Source organism: Lineus longissimus, chromosome 10, assembly GCF_910592395.1.
Source record: "Lineus longissimus chromosome 10, tnLinLong1.2, whole genome shotgun sequence".
NCBI lineage: Eukaryota > Metazoa > Nemertea > Pilidiophora > Heteronemertea > Lineidae > Lineus > Lineus longissimus.
The window spans coordinates 12,931,821-12,952,994 of NC_088317.1; the positions used below are offsets into that span (position 1 = coordinate 12,931,821).

At 42.2% G+C, this 21,174-nt stretch overlaps 1 protein-coding gene across 1 annotated transcript; it reads right to left on the reverse strand.

Annotated features, from left to right (window-relative positions):
• Window positions 1–14,382: 14,382 nt before the first annotated feature.
• LOC135494357 (solute carrier organic anion transporter family member 2A1-like) lies at window positions 14,383–20,805 on the reverse strand. Its single transcript, XM_064782275.1, has 9 exons — window positions 20,181–20,805; window positions 19,483–19,569; window positions 18,766–19,005; window positions 18,343–18,507; window positions 17,720–17,909; window positions 17,096–17,255; window positions 16,304–16,458; window positions 15,035–15,305; window positions 14,383–14,649 (listed from the first exon to the last, which is right to left on the reverse strand). The coding sequence occupies exons 1-9, from the start codon at window positions 20,803–20,805 to the stop codon at window positions 14,383–14,385; spliced, it is 2,160 nt and encodes a 719-aa protein (XP_064638345.1).
• Between the last annotated feature and the right edge of the window lie 369 nt (window positions 20,806–21,174).

Here is a 21,174-nt window from a genome sequence, read left to right on the forward strand (position 1 = left end):
AATATACCTCAGTTTCTAGTCAAATCCTTATTGCTTGGGTTGTTGAAACCGATTCGTAGGTCTCCTATGAATGGGATAATGGGATCAGGGCCTTCAGTGTCCCAGAACATCTTCAACTAATCGTCATTGGTAGTGTAAAGGGTGTCCCAGTGCTAATGGCTGATAGTGTACAGGGTGTCCATGAAAAAAGTCCAACTGACATATTGGCTTCTGCTGGTTTTAGGGACTGACCTGCCCTTTCAAAGTGAGGCACAGCTCAGGGAGATAATGGAGCATGTCTTCGGGTCTTATTATCCCTTACCAGCTTCGGGCTTTCAAAGATACTTTGCAGTGCGAAATTGGTATGAATGAGAAGTTGTCCGTCACATATCCGGAGACAAAACCGAACATCCCTCTGAATGTACAGTCTTGTCCGAAGTGATCAGTGAAGGAATAAAAAGAACGATGCAAATCCCGATTCAATTTTTTTTCAAAGCTAAAGATACACATTATTAGATTGTCCAGCGTTCAGAATCGTACCCACGTAACGTCCTCATCAACAGCATCCCAGGTATCTCTAATGATGTTGGTCACGTCTCTCCGGCCGATGTGAGGGCAGTCTCCTCGTTCGTCCGTGTGGTCCTTCTTCCACGATTTACATTTTCGCCGTATGTGACATTTGAAGAACTTCATGACTGCAACGTCTAACGGTTGTACGAGAGATGTGCAACCAGCAGGTACGTAATCCAGGCTGCCTCTCATATCGCGGTCTCTCGTCCGGAAGTTCTCTGTCCGGTGGACCCGATAATGATCGACGATTAACAGGAACTGGTCGGTCTCGTTGTCGGTGACGTAGGGTGATATGACTTCATCTAACCAGTGGTGCGCCGTTTCCTCCCTCATCCAACCAGTTTCCGATTGGGTAATATTTACATCTGCTGGTGGGTTGTCTTGGAGGGCTGCAAACAACCGGACGAAACCTCTTCTGGGGAAGGTGATGTGCGCCGGCAACTTTGCTCCAGAGGCTGCGGTGCAGAGGGTGACGGTGTATCCCAGCTTGGTATTGGACCTGGATGATCGGACGTCTATGGCTTTCTCCCCCGTAGTGTTGGCCGTGTACATGGTTCTCACGTCAAACAAGACAAAGGTTTGGTCCATGTTAAAGAAGAACCGCATCTGTATATCAAGACGATCGATGCTCCTAGTAACCGCATCTCGGAAGGTCTGGATCCTTGCAGCACCATCAGCGGGGACGGTCGTTGTATTCTTGGTCACCTTCCGTAGGGACACGTGGCGTCTCTTCATCAAGCACTCCACCCAGCCTATGGATGCGTTGAAATCCCATAGCTGAGGGCGACGATGCTGAATCCCTTCTCTGACATCTTGGGCTAACTCATTCCACCAGCTTTGCCACACTACCAACGCCTTATCTTGAAGGTCGAGAACGGAGACTGCGAGGCGACGCTCTCTCATCTGCTGCAGCCATTGGTAAAGCTAGTCCTCAACCTGTGGCCAGAACGGATCACGGGACTCAATCACCGTCTTCTTCCGGCCATGCCCTTGTTCTTGCTCCTGCTCGAGGTCCTCGAGATTCCACCTTCTTAACGTCTCCCAAGGGATGTTATAGTGGGCGGCGAACTCTCTCATACTGCGCACCGTGCCGTTCACCAGTCCTCCTTCTGGTCTCTCAGGTAGGCAAGTTTTTCTGTCACGGTGTAGCGCCGGCGTCGTTTTCTCAGCGGCTCTACAGCATCCATTATCGCACAGGTTGTCTGCAACGTGGGTACCCTCGGTGGGGCTTCATTTATAGGCCTAAGAGGCCCTAGAATTACACAAGAAAACCACAAATCCTAGAAACTTCGATTCTGTTTTTTCCCACGTAGGCCTAGGGAGTCTAAATAAAAAAAAGAGGGTTGTAGAAAAACAGAGAATGAGCTCCTCGTTTTTCTTCGGAATTTCGTGACTACTATCATTGCCTGAATCTCACTTTGCTTTACTAATGCAAGCGGTTGTAGATTTTCCATCAGCGTTTCAATAAGGATTTTTTTTGTTTGGGGGGTTTGGATCAATCTAAAAAGTGCTTCAGTTCTATGAGACGACCTGTATAAACGGTCGGCGAGTGGCCTTACCATTTACATCATTCCACATGCGCACTCATCGACCAGTAGGCCCACAACACTTCGAATCAATAGGGCTGCGGTAATAAGTGGTTTAGCGTAACCGTGACAGCTCGGCTGAGCCGTCACCAGTTACCGACCGACGGCGAGGGCCAGCGAAGTCACTCATTGGTTACCTCTGGTGAATAGACTCGAGAGAAGAGGCCGGGCCTTGAATATCCCGAAGTGGTGTTATTTTCATGAATATACAGTATCGTCGGGCTCATCAATATCCCACCAAAGAGGTTTGTGGTGTGAAGAGGACAGACCAACTGAGTCTTGAATTCATCAAGCATGGTGGGCAAGGATAAGTCGCGGGGATCACCATGTTACTATAGCGCTGTTTATGTCAGAGTTCAACATGATTAGATGAAATATAGTGTCGGAGGAAAACGACCTGATCCTAGTTCCAGGCAATTTAACTTTGAGTACATGTAAATCTCATCAGAGCAGATTGTCAGAAAAGTGAATTTTTGTAAATGATAAAAACTCCGCTGGACCTAGAAATCACTTGCCGCACATGTAAATCTACACGATGTATGTATACCACCGACGATGCATGGATGTGATCGGCACACAGTAGACGGACATCAGCAATCCCATACAAAAACTACTGTGAGTGTTCGGCAGAAATATAAATTATAAGGCATTCGGTCGACTGGTTGAGGAAGACGAGAAGTGTGACTCACGGCGCGCTCTTTGCAGTAATGCTCACTTATTCTCGCCAAGCCTGATTCCTCTAGGTGGTATAGGTTACAGCTTTGGAGAGAATGAAGGGAAATGCGTTGCCAATATCCATATGGACAGTATGGCGTGTTTACTATCCTGATGCGATTGACGGATGATTAGGAGACAGGGTGTCCAATACGGGATAGGGAGATAATTCTGTTCCGCAGACTGGTGTCTTTCACATTATATCCCCACGCCAATGTGATCAGATTTAAGCAAAAAATCGCAGTGTTGTTGCCCGACCAACCTCGACAATAAAACTCGTCTGCAGACTGCGATATCACAATTGATATTGCAAGTTTTTACTACGTTTTAACTCAATCCTCAGAAATATGGTATAGACCCTCCGCTTTGAGTCCGATTTCGATTCTAAAATACGATTTGACCAGTCACATTCTGAACAATTCTTCTGCCATATCCTTTGCATCTCCCTCCCCTCAGCCCAGGAACTTGCACGCCGACATTCATTAGATGATGATGTCATGAAATGGCCTACTTTCGGAATTTTAACAGACAAAGTGGGATGCACGAGGCCCGCTTCCGGCCCAATATCATAATTTTTGCTGCAAAATCGACTGGATAGTTGAAAAACACTTTAGAAACTGTTGTGTGTGACATACGCTCATTGCAAGGTGCATGTGATCAAGTTATGTGATTGGCACTTGGCCGGATAATTCAAGTGCTTTCTGGTGGATCCGGATCCCGATATTACATCAGCAGTCGCGTAATGTATTTTGTGTAAAATGAAAGAAATGAAAGAAAGACGCGCTGTTGATTACCAAGAAATCTTCAACAGTCTTCATTTAAATATTTTTCATCATGCACTCCCGATCTGATGTGGTTGGTTGTAGTCGTCTGAGGCTTTTTTCGACTTCTGAACGGTTTTTCCAACTTCTTCCAGATTAATTTGACAATACTCCGACATTGTCCGATTTTAATATACAATTCATTATCGTACAGTTTGATCGTTCGCATACACTTTTATTTCATTTTTTTAAAAACCTTTGTTCTGCCTGATTCTAAAGTATTTTCTCCATAGCCAAAATGTACAAGTTAGACCAAATGGTTTTTGCGAAGGTTTTGGACAACTACACCTTAACCAAGCCAGATATAGCGATACCGTCAACGTTATCGAGATTTAGGTGTGGCTTGTATTGCCTGATACACGGATGTTTGTTTTTCAATATTAAGCAGGGTGACTCGATATGTCAGCTAAGTCGCAAAGAAGGACGATGCCTTAGGAGATCAGATGTGTTGTCCACTAGTAGGAGCCAGATCTATGAATGTAAGGTAGGCCAAATGAACATACCAAGACGGAATAAGAATTAATTATCATAAAATACGCACTTCAATGATAATAAGATGCATAGCGACTCAAAAGGAAATTCATCGGGCTGCCGGGAACAGAGAGTAGACGCGGGAATCCATTGTGGCTCGCCGAAATAGAGGGGCGAAACGTTTAGAGGCTGGAAATTAAAGACAATTTTGACCAGCAACCAATTTAACCTATACGGGGTACGATACATGGAAACGAGACATGCGGACGTAGTCCCTCCAATGCTATTCGTCATCACCATATTGAAAATCAGTCCGCGTCACAACATGCACATGTACCACAGTAATGTTATATGATCGCTCATTAGGCTCAGGCAGAACATTTACCAAAAAGCTTCTCCTCAAAATAACCGTTCATTCCGATATTTGTACGATTGTTCTCTTCATACATCGCATTGTTATAGTTCAGTGATTTTATAACGAGTATCACTCGCTGACTTGAACGCCTAAATGGCCTTTTTGAAAAAAATTATGTAATTGAGGTGAAAAGAATTAGTTTTTGGCGCCAGTGAAGTAATCAATGGCGGATTTGGACTAAAGTTCGAGTCGATTCTCTTTGAAGTGATATTTTCGAATGATGAGCCACAAAAAATTCCGGTGATTCAAATCTCAGCTCCCGTAACTGGTGAATTTTTCTTTGAATCACAAAACTTATCGTCTGTTAGCTATTTAGCCGGTTTGGGTGCGTCGGTTTTTGAGCGTCGTCTTTCGACCGTCAATGTAGGAGGATGTACAACCATAACGTTGTATAGTATTGAATACAATTTATATATATTGGGTTACATCTCAATCAGAGCTTGTGCGTGTACAGTTTTGAATATAATTCATATCGGTTTATACATCAGTAGTTAGTGCTACAGACGCAAATAGCAATCCTCAAAAATGGTAGTTGGTAAAACCTGGCGCAGATTTCGGACGCTAAGTTTTGCATCATTGGATTGCAACGCATTCAACAAATCTGAACTGCTGTTGGCTTTACTGAATTGACAGAACTGACTGGACTGGAACAGCTTGGAACTTGTGCCATAAAAAAACAACAGAATACAGGCCGGAATCGACTACCAGCTGGGCCGCAGGTATGTTTAACCTGGTGTTATGACCGTGGTAGGTGATGCGGTTGACTGTAGGGGATTTATCACATAGTGGGGCTGATCATGACGGATCCAGCCGTGAATAAATCTCCATTTCCCATCGCTGTTGCTCTTAACTGGTTAAGTTAATAAACGCGTTGGTCACCCCACAATGTACAGGATTTAAAAAATCCAACATAATTGATTCAAATAACCACGACAAAGCCATTACATCACCGCCAAGAAGGTACAAAACATTACCAAGCTCATCAGCAAATTATAGACGTGTGCAAATCTTTTATCAATAAGTAGAGTTCGGATAAGTAAGGTCACATCAACCGCCCCGAAAGTTTGACGTTCTAGTCATTTCAGTCCAGTCCGTTCCGTGAATTCGATGAGGCCCGTCGGGCCATCTCTGGGCCCAGTGCATTACACGATTGAGGAAGTTCAATTGTATTTCAATGGGTCAAGGGATGGTCGTATCATGTTACAGTGCAAGTTATTGAGGTAAACGCTATAAACCTTGGTTGATTGCGTGTGAGTAGAAGTTTGGTCACGTGATGAGGTAACCAAATAAAATAAACTATTCATCTTGAAATCACTTGATGCGAGGTTAATGGAATTCAAATAGTGCAATCCAATGATACAAAACCTAGCATCCAACCGCAAGTGTCCAACATCTGCGTAGAGGATTCACCAACTACCCTCCGAATCCCCCAACTTCGGCAGCGAAGGAAGGTGTTAACAGATCATTATCTACTTCAGCCTGTTCTGCCGCTTGTCTTAAAGAATTGCGCCAGGTCGTTTTGTGCTGCCTTAAGTTCTTGTCGTTCTGCTGGCCATCGTATGGCATTCCTGGGGATTGCGCAAGGCAAACGGCACGCTCATGTTCCAACAAACCAACTTTTCCTTCCATTTTATAGCTGAAACGTTTCGTAAACTACACGTTAGACAGGGAAATGCATTTGATACCGCATTTCATTTTAAAGGGAAAGAATAAGATCCGCTGCAAATACGACAGTCTCCAGAGGCATATCCTGTTTATTGTATATTCCTCGCATAACATACAAGTTATTGTGTATAGTTATCGCGCAAATAAAGATGCGTTCATAAAGTCTCATCATTCAACGTCAACATTGATAAATGGTGACTGGCCATTAAAATCTCTCAATAGTTTTTTACTAGTAACAGGAAAGAAAGGTGTTTTGTTGTATGACTTTGTGAGGGGCCTTGTCGTTGGAAAAATGAGAATTCCTAAGCGTGACAAATGCAAACGTGATGCTGATAAGCAAGTATTGCACATTACGGTCGGGGATGGAAATATACTTATTTATTGTTTCAATTTAAGGACTCAATATTTTTCTGGCACGATTTACGATGTTCATTTTTTGCGTCGGAAGAGGGTTCGAATGAAATTGAAGAATCCAATTGTGATGAGGAATGGAATAAGACTCACGCAGAAGATAAAACAATTGGGTATGTGGTTTGTAATGGACAAAGATATTGTTATGATGGGCGGCTTCAATGGATATTTTGAATATGAAATTAAGATTTGTTTTTTTCGGGCAGCTAATGGGTATACGCCAGAAGTGAGCACGATTATTCCGCATGTGAAGAATGTGATTCATTTTATTAGCCAATTGAAAACAATAAGTGTCGCTCTATTTTTTCAAAAGAATAATTTGATCGGGGTAAATGAGGACTTTCACGAGTTCAATGATTGTATTGGTAAAGTGAAAAACGAAGGAAAACTGATAGAAGTGAAACCCATTCGACATTTTCGATGCAACGGACAAGTTCTAGCCAATGTTTTAGGTATGGAAGAGAATAGGAATATAGTATTCCTTGATCCAAAATCAAATAAAAATGGCCAAAATGATCTAATTCTGAAGACAGCAAAAATATATAGGTATAGGGAAGTTTTTTATTAAGTAAGCGCCGGTACCTCGTCACAATCTCCATTACCATTATGTCGCCACTTCCTCGTTTTTTACGGTGTTTCGGTTTTCGCAGTCAATTTAGATACGATATTCAAGTATGATCAAAATGTGTTTTTCCCGTCAGAATTAGTCAATGCCAATCTCAGTCCGGTTGTCTTATTGCAATAAAACGTTCGACCACCATGACCACAGCTTGTTTACAGCCCATTGTTGCTGGGTTATAGGACCTGTGAGTACAAACTCGACTTTTGAAGCAGTTGCAGCTGTAAAAAAGAAATTACGAACACAAGATCTAGATCAACCCGTCAAATGACCTGACATCCGAGCATACATGTATACATAATAAAAGGTTTGGAATATCCTCTCTTGTAGCATTGAAAAAAAGACGCCCGCGCAGCATGTTTGAACCATGTTATTACCGGAATTAAACGGCAATAATACAAATTGGTTTTGAAGTTCCTGGTTTAAAGGCTTCTCCATCTTCCTGCATGTCATTTTCTTTGCCAATAACTTTTGCATCTCGCGGCTCCTCCCCTTCTTTATCGGTCTCATCTCCAGCGAAGACTATATTCCTTGAGAGATACCAACACAACATGTACAATAACGGACACACAAAGCGTAAACCAAAGGTCACACCATGTAGACTGTATTTGGTGGCGTCATTGTCGTAGATGAGGCATAAGCCAGAATCGTCCTGGCTGCAGCCGGAGCTTGATTCCGTCACCAGGCAGAGGCTGTCCAAGAGCCACCCGTAGAGGACAGGCACGGGAAGGACTAAAACAAATAATGTGCACAGCGGGTAAACAATCTTCCTCTTTTCATCGATCTAACATTCATGTAAACTGAAGCAAAACACCAAAATAGGCCTACTGCTGATCACCCGAGATACAGGTTTTTGATTTTCCTACCTCGTACACAAAAATATCGCTTTGAAATATCGACAGAAGTAGTAATATTAAAAATCACTGGTTATGCCAGGATGACTGTTGCTGATATATTTCATTACATCAAACCGTGGTAAATACTTACTCCCAAGGCTTGAGGCAATGTTGATTAACGCCAATGCCAGCGATTTGTCATTTTCATCTACGCATCTAAAACGATAAAGGAAGACATGCATTGGCTAGTGTGCACTGGTCTAAGTCATACATTACAAATGGAGAATTTTTTCGTTCTGATGAGTCTCCGATTTGAGACTATCAACTAGCTCTGGGGCTGTTTACTGACAATTGTGCCATTACCACAGAGCAGCTGAGGTGCCTATGATGTACTGTACTGGTAATTTCAGGTTAAAATTCCAATCCATATAAACGTTTAAGCTACTGTTATTGTGAACACTGGCATTATAACCGTGGCGCAGGCAGGTTCAAATGGGCTATACCTTGAATTGCATGTGCCGAAATATTGAATTGCAATGAAAATCTTATGCCAACAAATTGTCCACAGACTTGGACCCTGTGCCGTTGCTTGCATATGAAACTAGAATTGTCATTTGAGTCTACAGGCAGACTCTGAAGTCTCTGTCAACTGTGTGTGTCAGTTTGGCTCGAGTCTTTATTTACAATTCTGAGGAAATCAGGGGTTAGGTACTGTTTGTGTGCAGCGCCGGTGAAGCGAACATTAACCCCTGATTTCCTCAGGATGTTAATTACAAACGTTTTTAACATGCAGTCATGTTTCTCTATGAGCAGGGCGACACTCAGGGTTTCAGGGCAGGGTCTGTGGGCGCGGGCACCAACGAATGGCGATGGAAATTCTTGGAAAATTTGTTATTCAATAGTCTGTAAGTGTGTAGGCCTACTATAGGCCTAATCATAATAATAAAATGAAAAAGTCATCATTGATCAGAATATAAAAGAAATGAAAGACAGAATAAAAGCTGCACTTAGATTTTGAATCCCTGTGTGTCAAACACTGTAATTTCTTGGAAATTCCTAGAAATAATCACCAGCGCCACAGCTTCCCTTTGACAGAACTTGGAACTAAACTGCATGTACAGTGTAATTCACATAATGTATGAACATTTTGGCTAAACTTTAGAATTACCGATCGGATGTTCCTCCGCACTATATAAGTTGTGAATCGGTTTTAAAAGAGATGGTTAGGTTGCGCGTATGGCAAGCGGAGTGTCCAGTAATTAAAAAAACCTAGATTTATTCAAAAAACCTGTTTTTTTACCTAATAAACTAAGTTTATTTGGAAAAAATATAGGTTTTTTTAAAACAACCTTGTTTATTAGCTAATAAACCGAGTTTCTTTAATAAAACCAAGTTTTTTACCTAATAAACCTTGTTTCTATCCACAAATGTCAAGTTTAACAAATAAACTTGGTTTTATTCCCTAAAATATAAGTTTTCATCCAGTGGTAATAAACTTAGTTTTATAACAAAGAATCTTGGTTTATTAACAATAACTGGACAAATGGCTAATAAACCTACCTTTTTACGTAAAAAACTTGGTTTTATACAAAACAACTTAGTTTTTTGCAATAAAACCTGGTTTTATTGTAAAAATGTAGGTTGTTTTGAATAACTGGACAAACGGCGTGCAAAAACCTACTTTCTATCGAGAAACTTGTATTTTCTACCTCGCCCCATGTACACAAATCCGCGATGTTATCGGGACGAGGATGGGCAACCTCGGCACCACGTGGTACTAATGCTGCACTGCACTGCACTCTGTAAACTAGTTAGTGAGACCCTAACCTCATCCCAGATAACTCAATGTAGGTAGGATCGAGGTTTAAAAATGTAAGTTTTCTAATAAACCAGGTTTATTTAAAAAAACTAGGTTTATTAGTAATGAACTTAGTTTTTTGAAATAAACTAGGTTGTTTTGGTAATAAACCTTGTTTTATTGAATAAATGGACATTTCTGTACAGAAACTTATATTTTATACGATTATGTGGTAAAAAACCAAGTTTTTAGGTAATAAACCAGGTTTTTTAGCATAAAATGTTAATTTCTGTTAAAAAACCTACTTTATTAGGAAAGAAAGTAAAAAAACTTGGTTTTATTAAAGAAACTCGGTTTATTAGCTAATAAACAAGGTTGTTTTAAAAAAACCTATATTTTTTCCAAATAAACTTAGTTTATTAGGTAAAAAAACAGGTTTTTTTTATTAAATCTAGGTTTTTTTAATTACTGGACACTCCGCTTGCCATATGCGCGTAGCATGTTGCATGTTGACTTACTTATTCATTATTCGGTATTCATTCGCGCCTTGGACCTATGTTCCAGTCTTTACATACGTTGCTGGATTGCCAACCAGTGCGTACCTTGTCCAGAGATGATCAAGAATTTACGTAACCATAAGTTACAAAAATAACACGTTTTTATTCATCGGAAGAAGACCAGAGCGCATGCTCCAACGGTACAGGAATTAGCATGGGTACATAATTATGTTGCAATAACAATAGTTTGCATGACTAAGTGTAGATGTCAGCACTGATGTAAAACTGTAAAGTCGTACAAGAGACGTACAACAGACTACTAGTACACCTGTACTTCCGATCGGGAATTCTAAAGTCGTTCCCAAATCTTTACTGTTCATGGGTCGACGGGCCAAATAAAATTAATTTTCTAAGCCTGTATTTATTTAAATGAAATACGAACCGGCCAGCCGAGCAATGCAGCATGTACACATTGCATACATAGTTACATGATTACAATGTATACCAAAAGACACACAATGTCGTCTGCCTGCATGGATCATCGCAAAGCCTCCCCACATCCTTAATCGAAAGTGGCCAACTAGTCCATGCATCCTGCATCCTGCAACTCGATATACCTCTGTTTGGTCAGCACTGCGCATCCAAATGTATATTAGGCTCTGCGCATGTGAAGACATGGAGATTAATTGCATGCACACATAGCCTTGAAATCAAAATTTGATATGCAGGCATTGGTAAGTGTATAAAACCTTGACGTTTAAGATGTAATCGAACACAAAAGGACAAGGACGTTTATTCCTTCGATATGATTGCTATTTGTCTGTTTCATAGGTAAACCATTAAAAGTGTTCCCATTTTTCAATTGTGTTTCAACCTTTAGGCACATTCGATTGTAAAACATTATTTGCCTTGTCAGATGGACACAGGAAACTTTACTTGCCACCTGAGCTCAACCGTGGGTCGGACTATCATCCCGATAGCACAACAACAACTTGTGATGAATGGCATCACAGGCCTTTGTGTTAGGCCTGAGTTGTTGGCCTTATTAGTTTTATTTATTCATAATTTGTCTGGTTAGGCTGAATGTGTAACTGGTATTTCAGTCATATTATTACATGTTAATTTAGACCTTTGGCTTGAGTGTGTTGAATAGGACTTTGGTAACTTCAGAACGTTGTGTGATTACTCATGGACATAGACTTATATAACTCTTGGGTTCATTAGTTGGAGCTGGACTGGGTGTGGGCAGTTCCTGGCTGGCCTCTGTAAGGAGAAGTTGTACATCGTACGTGCCGAACTCAATTCCGTTTGACCAACGTGGTCGTCATTCCTGGTGGAATGTGAACCGGCTGTGTGTCGGAGAGTCGTGGTGTTCTCACCTGTTATTTGCGTCCAGCCGCGGGTTGGAGCGCCTTGGCATTGCTGCCATCGTGTCGGCGAACCGTGAGTTGGCTTTGCGGCCAAGGTGTCGCCAGACCGTTAATTTGTAAACCAGCTACGTGCTTGGTGGCTACTGGAGTAGCATTGGACCGACTGCGTGTCGGGACGGACACTTTTGTGTCGTGTGTTGTCGTGTGGTAACGGGAGAGGAGTTCGGAGAGACGTGTGTTACGTGTGTTACGTGTTGGGAGACCGGTGGTAGGTGAAGGAGCCGTTGTTGGGAATTGATCGCGCCCAGGGAGTGGAGCCGGAGTGGAGGGAGCTTTGGACTTTGGTAATGTGTAAACAGACTTTTAGTTGTTGGATTTGAGCGGTGAAATGTTAATTTTATAAATATATTTTTCTTGTTCTTGTTAATTTTTAATACATGTAAATAACTATACATTCAGCCGTCTTTTTCTAATTTGTGACCAGGCCCGTGCAATAGCCTAAATCCCCGCTCCGTCACACAACTCCATTGTGACCGTCGTCATGGGGAGATGGACCACGTCTGCCCAGTTCACGCCGACTTATCGGCGGTGAATATCAGTCCTAAAGTCTCCTCCTTTCACCGCCGACACAAAGGGCCAGGAAATCCGTCAGACGCACCATCAGAAACGGCTAACCAATCAAATTGCTCGACACAAAGTAATTGAATGACGGCCTGAATTGATAGTGCCAACCTCATGATCAGGTTACCCTTCTTCTATACAACATGCACTGCGCATTTGGGTCAGGTCAGAATACTTGGAACCGTCACTCATTGAACACCTGATATTCAATTATGGTGCTTTCAACAGTCTCGTGCGACAACCACGAGTGAGTGTAATGTTAGTGTTGTTGCGACATGGACGCATGGGAAAGGAAGGAAATGCAAGGAGACTACCGATGAAGTAACAGCCCTTTTGACAACTGATCTGGGTCCTTATTCACGAAGCTTCCGTAAGGACTTACGGTACCGTAAGACATAATTACGGCACCGCAAATATTTCCGCTGTATTCACAGAGCGACCGTAACTTTGCGGATCGGTATGTCAGGACCGCAAATCTGCGTGAGGTCCTGCGCCGTCCGCAAGCATTACTACAGATATACCGATTTGTAATGGCAGTCGCATTGATAGTCGAGGAACAAATAAACAGGCGTGCGTGGAGGCGTCAGCGAGTGTTTCGGGACAGACTTCAGCCATTCGATATTTATGATGACAGAGACCTCATATCACGGTACAGGATGCCAAGGCATGTTTTGATGGAAGTGATAGATCTGATTCGTGACGAAGTCGAACACCCAACCAATAGGTCGCATGCAATACCAGCTGTGCTTCAAATCCTATGTGCAATCAGGTATTACGCAACTGGAAGGTTTCAGCTTGTTACGGGAGACCTCGGTAATATAAGTCAGCCATCCATATCCCAAATAATCTTCACAGTTTCGTCTGCTCTACAAGAGGTGTCTGCCAGGATAATTCGATTTCCGATGGACCAAGCTGGACAAAATAGAGTGAAAGAAGGTTTTTACAGTGATGACCGCAGGATCCCAAATGTCTTGTGATGTGTAGATGGTAGTCTCGTGCCGATCAAGCGCCCTTCACAAAATGAAGAGGCTTATTATGCAGGCATCAATACCCAGCAATAAACGTGCAAGGTGTCTGCTCCGAGGATAAAAAATTCCTCAACACAGTTGCAAATTGGCCAGGGGCTGCTCATGACGCGTTCATTTGGCGCCAATGCCATCTCAACCGGTTGTTGCAGAATGGTGGAGGAAACGATGGCTACCTACTTGGAGACAGTGCGTATCCCTTGGCGCCGTGGCTTTTGACACCAATTCGAAATCCAGAAAACGAGGCAGAGAGGAGGTATAATTCTCATCACAGACGTATGAGACAAAGAATTGAGGGAACATTTTCGAGGTGGAAAATGCGGTGGTTGTGCCTACATAGAGATGGTAAGTAGTGCCATAAAACCGCTGTTGTAAGGTCTATACAGTGCCATCATTATCCATTAAAGTTTGGCTATCTTTGACTTTATTGTCAGGTTTCAGAAAGAGTGGACCTACATTAAGTATGTAAAACTCATTTGCATTTCTTTTAGGTGGCAACCTTACACTCCGGCCGGAGAGAAGTTGCAAGGTTATCATGGCAACTGCTGTCCTCCATAATATATGTGAGGTGCATGGTTTACCAGTGCCACGGGGTGCACCACCTAACTTGGTGGACGATGCAGACTTGGACAGAAACCCCCCACTCTATCCAGATGATGTGGATGGTCAAGCTGTAAGGAACAGAGTAATCAGACAAAATTTCGGGAATTGAAGTATGTAATTATTCAATAATACAATACATAGTTGCAATACAGAGTGGCTTCCGCATACATTACTTGATAACTTTTGGAAGAAGGCTAGTGCGCACCCTTCTTACCCAGCTTTTGAAACAAACCTTCAGTGATGGCGCTTACATTGGGGCAGGGTTTAGGAGCATTGCTGATAGATTGTTGGCGAGTCATCAGTTCCAATTTTTTCTTTTCAATGTCAACAAGTTGCTCAAGAGTGGTCAGAGTCTTCTCTTCGACCTGCAAGCGGCGCTTGTCAACATAGCCGGCGGGTTTCAACGTCCAGCATCATTTCGGTTACGGATTTCTTCCCTGCACTTGTACTGTTACTTGTAGTTGGGCTTACACGGGGAGTCTTTTTTGGAGGTGGCTTTGCAACGCGAAAATCCTCGTCCTGGCTATCAGCTGGTTCATCGAAGTCGGAGTAATTGCCGAATGTCTGTGTCGGTGCCTCCATCAGCTCATCGAAAGCATCATCGGACTCGACACAAGCACGAGTTGCCGTTGCACTTTGACGCGAACGCTGCAATACAAACGATGTGACGTAATATTGACTGCCTATAGTGGAAATTATTTCGCCATGATGAGGTATAACTTCATTCTTGTAGATTTAAGGTTATATGAATACTTTGAATTGTATTTCAGCATGTTATCCAGCCGACGTCTGACCAAACATTACGCTAATACGTCCTTCGAGGAGGAATACCTGCTACCGCCCCCTTGTAGGCATTCAAAACTGGGTCAGATCGAACAATAGGCCTAGTCCAAGCTGCTACCAGAGGGAAAATGACGCACGAGATAAATGTTGTGATGGGATGGAATAATTTGATAGGTTAATTAGCCGAAGTGTGTGGTATGTCAAGGTTCAGTAACTTATGTGATTAAAGCTTATTTTTACAAGTTCCTACCTTTGATTCTTTCTTATAGCTCGGTAAAGCGGCGGTGTCATACTCGTCACGGTTGTTAATACCGAAAACTTGAGCAGCGACCAGCATCCCGATGACACGTCGCTCTGTATCGGTCAGAAAATCGCTCTTTGGACTCTTCGGGACATTACCGGTCTTGCCATCCCTTGTCCGATCCTCGTTGGCTTTTTTCTTGGCACGCACTTTAATATCGTCCCACTTCTTTTTTACTTCCTCTACAGTTCGTAGAGACGGGCTGATGGCGTTTAACTTCCTAGATATTTCCAACCACGCGTCATTTTTTCTTTTAAGGGTGATTTGGTCACTGAATTTCGATGAAATAATCCGGTAGTTGTCCTCCACCAACTCGATGAGTCGATTAGTTTCATTGGGAGTGAAGTTTTTCTTTCTCGTCCTCTTTGGCTCCGACATCTTCACGGCTTCAGAACCACAGACCAAGTGACTCTACAAACGTCTGGCCAGTGTATTAAAACGCATGCCGAAAAACTGACGAATAAGGCAATAAGATCTTATGTAAGAGGAATATTTGTCCCATTGCTATCCATTGATTATGCCCTCACAATTTTTAGCCGAGTTGCGGTCATTGCACAATTTACGGATGCTTACATTTATGGAGTCGTTACGGGATGTTTTGTGAATACCCTTAACCAACATTTCACGGTCCCGCAATGCCACCGTAAGGCCCTATTTGCGGTACCGTAACTCAAAAATTTGCGGAAGCTTCGTGAATAAGGACCCAGGGGATTTTATCGACGGTGAAGTATGGATATACGCCCAACGAGGTCGGATCGGCATTGCCCAGTTGGGATTTTCATTGGACCAGTGAGAGACTACAGTCAGACTTTTTTTCCCATTTGAAATGTAGCTTGGTACGCCTGAACTCCATTTGGTCACAAACTAAAGCGGAAGGTTTCTTATCATGCACTGATCCGTCAGACATGCTATGAAAAACATTGACATTTCTCACAAAAAGTACGACGTGCAAACTCATCCCAAATCATGGGAAGTGTCCCCAAGGAATACTTTTGCTTTAAAACGAAGTTTCCGCCAGTTAAAATGTCATTAAAACTATTGTTTTAAACAAAAAAACGTGCTATCATTATTGCTATGTGTTATCATATCAAGAGCGGTTCCACTCAGGATTAGTATGATGTTCATTGGGAAACACTATAGAAATACCGTACTTTCACGGCAGTAAAATTTTGCACAATGGATCGAGGAGAAAACGTAGTGATTCTTATCTATACATACCTTAACGATACCATGACGATTGGCACGGTTGTCACAGTTGCGAGGAATATGATGACTATCAGACACACCGCATAGGGGATGAGCATATCGCAATCAGACTCGCAGGCTCCAGACGTGGACGTTGCATTTTTCCCGACGCAGTCACAACCATAGAACTACGAAATTGAAAGAATGAGTGGTTTATATTCTTCAAATAAAGTTGTGTGTTGTCAACAAGAAAATAAAATAACATGATTAATAGTGTCCAAAATATAGTATTATAGGCAAAACGACACAGTTTCGAGAATACAATTCAGCACCAGTGCCGGTAAAGATGTCGATAAAACTCTTCATCACATGATAGTTCGGGCTCGTCGAATTAACGGAACGGAACGGAATGAACGGATAATGACATGAATGATGGAACATGATGCCTAAAACAGTTGCTGAGGTGTTATCTAGTTCTAGGGCTAACTAGCGGGATACATAAATGACTTGGTTTCTGTGGCGAGGTCGCTAGCTATTCATCCGTATGTATTAAGTGGGCACAAAGTATTGGTATATACCATCTGGGCTTCACATGATAAGTGCATGCCAAAACAGCCCTTATGAATGTAACTCTTTCACCATTAGTGTCGGTCCGGCATTATCTCTCGCTGTACTACTTCCTCAAATCAGAAAATCTTGGCGATGAAAAAGCATGATTTTAACGTTCCATCATATACATTTGTATATTCCGTCCATACCGTCAATTCGATGAAGGCTGATAGTTATGACTTTCAGATATATATGTGAAACGAAGCAGAAACTTACATCGCTAGCTCTTTCTCCCGCTTCGCAGCCTGCGTGGCATGGCGAGTAGTACGTGACACCATTCGAACCACAGACTGGCTCATACGGCCCTGCGGGACAGTAGCACTGATCGCATGTTTGGTTCGCTGACCGTAATGAGCCATTCGAATCACCAGAACGCCTAGGAAACAACAGAAGAACATGATATTTCCATGTTTTCTCTTAAGATGTAATAAAAACGATTTTGCTACATGTGTCGTAGGATATCTTTCTCGCCTGGAATGTTTTTTATGGTTTAAATTCTATGTCAGTAGACCTGAAATACACTTCAACAACGGTTTCTGAATTCTTGAGAGAATGATACAAAAAGTCTAGTTAGTTACGTCGATGAGAAATTTTAGCACATTCAGATTCAATGGCAGCCAAATAGGACCGTCATCACACTACTATCAATGCGCCAGAGTATGGTCAGTAGATGAGTCATTTGACTTACCTGTAGCGCGCGTGAAAATAGAAGTGGCGTGGGCGATTTATGCACCCCGATCCGCCCCGAAATTTCCCCCTGTTGTGCGTGTCATTGCCTGTGACAGGTGTGTGTTTATTATATTTTTTTTATCTGAAGCGACATAATTTCGGTCTACTCACGTTTCCAGTTCAGAATATCCCGAGATTTGAACTTCTTGACACCCAAATGACATCAAACTTAGGATCAACATTGCGGCAACAGCCACAACTATGACAGTTCGAAAGAAAAGGTCATTCAGCCTCATCTTGATTCGTGATGTCAGCAGCCCGCTAACGCCCATTCCGAGGGCACTTGAAAGGGCAACTATCGCTATAAAAGATGCAATATGCGTACTATTTGATATACATGTACACTTGTAAATTTATCATCAAAAGCCGAAATAGAATGTTTAAAAAAGTGCAGACCCGCTCCAGAAAAAAAACTACTACAAACGGCTGTCACATGGCCCGATTCATCGCCACCGACAAATCTGTTTTGAATTTGGGTAAATTTTTATATAAGATTTCTCTCATCCATATGCAGATTATGTTACTCTTCACCCCCCCCCCCCCCCCCCCCACCACCACCACCATCACCTACGCACACATCTTATCAATTTGAACATACAATTCCATATCAAATGTTTTTAAGGGCTAGTGAATTACAGCTAGTACAGACGAGGTAAGTTTTTGAATTTGTTTCGTCGGGTAAAGTCAGGTATGCGAATTTTTCCATCATAACTAAGTTCCTGCGTGGTCCTTACCGGTAACCGTGTTCGCAGTGAAAGTGTCCACATGAAACTGTGACTCTAAATATTTGGGTAGAAACGCTGTGTATCCTGAGCCGCCAGCTACGTTAACCATAGTTCCAATTGAAACAGCAAGAAAAACACTGTTTCTCAGCAGCTTCCAGACACTTTTAGGGAAACCTGCAAGTGACGACGCACAAACTATGTAATTTACGAAACACGCTACGCAAAGGAGTAACCAAATTATCAATTTCATTAACAAATGATAAATGGGGTCGCCGCTTGGGCTCAATCATCTATAAAAAACTTCGCAATTTTGTTGGATTCCTGCTAATCGGCCAATTAAGCTCTAAATCCACTGGCAGGCTAACACTGGCTACCAAACAAGGCATTTCATACAAGACCAAAAAGATAAGTACATTTCTACATTGTCCTTACTCATAGCCAATGCCTTGCCTTCCTCCGCCGCTCTCTTTAATTTTTTGCGACTAGACTGTATCGCAAGGGCCGGCGCTACTGTCGATACCTTTCGTTCTATTGCCTTGGGTAGGTGCTTAGGGTAAAACAGGAGCGGGACGCCCGACAGGATTACTGTGACTCCAATGGCCAGGAATCCGATCCACCATGCCCCGATCCAAGATGAATCATCCGGGTTCAGGTCATCTGAAAATTTCGGAATATGAAGATGGAGTTGAAGGATAGTTTAATCTCATGTTAGTTTTTTAATAAAAATGAACTAGCTGACTAAAGTGATCAATGCATTTTTTTGATACCCGAGTGTCTTAACTGGTGAAGGACACACTTTCCAGGGAGATGGGTTAAACAGTGTATATTGTGTTGTACCGGTTTAAATTGCCCACCATTGGAAACCGTCAAACCATGCTGTATGATAATGGATTAAGTATAGTTCCATAGAGACCAGAGAATAAAAAAATGACTTTAATAGAGTTCAGAGGACAAACATAATAAGGGATGCTCTTATTCTCTTCTAATATGTCTAACCTTTGATCTGAAGTGGGCCCTGCACGTGACTCTCTCATGAGAACCATTTTTGTACAGACATGGGTGACAAGCATGACTGACCAACAGGACTCAAAGAATCGTGTCAATACGAACCCATCTTCTTTGTCCTTCTTGTACGTAAATTTGTCTTACCTTTAAGATCCACTGAAATACGAGATATCCCAGCGCCAAACAGCAGACCTAGTACTGGGGATATCGACCGAAGACAAAACATGAAACCTAAAAAATATGATTCGCAAGAATATGATTTGAATCAAAGAAGAGACTATAATTATTTGGATAGAAAACAGAGTCAGAGAAAAATCTGGTCATGTCTAGTAGACGGCTAATAGACATTACAAGTTGTTATTTATAAGACATGTGTATACCTTACACGATGTCTAATAAAATTGTTGGCATTCTACTTATAGATGTCTATTATCTGCTATAATACATCAGAAATTTATCAGCCTGTTTATTTTATGAGAAAAAAACCTACATAAAAACCCATTTAATCAAAAAATTGGAAACTTTTACATTTCTTTTTTCGAGACACTAAATTTGCATTAATTTTTTAATCTTTCCCGCATCGTTTTCATTTTCTTATGATGAAATAATTGCATGAGTAGCTGATCTGAGTCACCAGATCGCCAGATATGGTTTTCATCGTCCTGAAAGCTCGAGACTGCAGGTCGAGTTGAGTGCTTTTAACTACCTTTGTGATTTCAACTACTACAATGTGTTTCCGTGACGTAATCGTACGTAAAATGTGTTACGAACTGAAATGAGACGACTCAAACAAACGTATAGCCTTCACCGATTATACATGTAATCTCCGAGGGCGTTCTTACCTATGTATAAAGCTGCCTCCTTTTTCCCTGCGTTATCATCAAGAAAGGCAATTCCAACAGAATACAGGCCAGTAGATCCACACCCAGACAGAATAGCAGCAAGGATGAATATGCCAAAAGCCACATCGCCATTGCCAACTCCATCTTCGGTAGTGTTGTTACACTTTGTTGATACGTCAAACTGGGTCTGATTCCTCTGACAAAGCTGGCTGCTGCTAACTGTGTCTGCGGCTTGGCTTACATATTGTCTGTACGAGGTCCCATAGATAAAGAATGGCATCGTCATAAGCAGGGACGCGACACCAATGGTAAAGGCACATCCGGCCAACACACGCGGTCGATGTGATTTGTTCAAGAAATGACCAACGAAAACGATGGTTATAAGGTAGCCGATTTCTTCCGCGCTGACGATCATGCCCGAGCGCTGGCTAGGAAACCCAAAGTATTTCTCGATGGTTGTGATCTGGGAGACGAGGTACTTTGAAAACATCCCTGACATGACGGCAAAGATGCACAGAAAGAACGTAAAACTTTGGATGTTTTGGAAAGCCTGGAGAAATGACGGATGACACTTGCCGCGCCCGCAGCGGGGCTGCTCCTGGATCCGTAGGACCGCTTTACCCATCGTTTTCAGGGGGAATAGCTCAAATTAACTCTGGGCATCACACCATTTGCCCTGAGGTAATATGTAGCACGTTTTGCAATGCCAGCTGTCTCCTTTGGATAGACACCACAAGTGTGCTCAAACATAGTAAAACACTGGAACCCTTCGGGTAATCACTCATCCAGCTGTCTAACTGATATTTTTAGCCGAGTTGAAGTTAAGTATACCGATCTCTAAAATTCGTCGCGATTTGTAGGTCTGATAAAAACAGCTTGGAAAGACTTTGAACCAAGCTATCTTGAAGTACATGTAATTTGAATTAAGTTTTGCCTTTTTTAAATTATTGTTTGCGTTCGCCCGTACTCTCTTTAAGCAAATGCTGTTGAAACG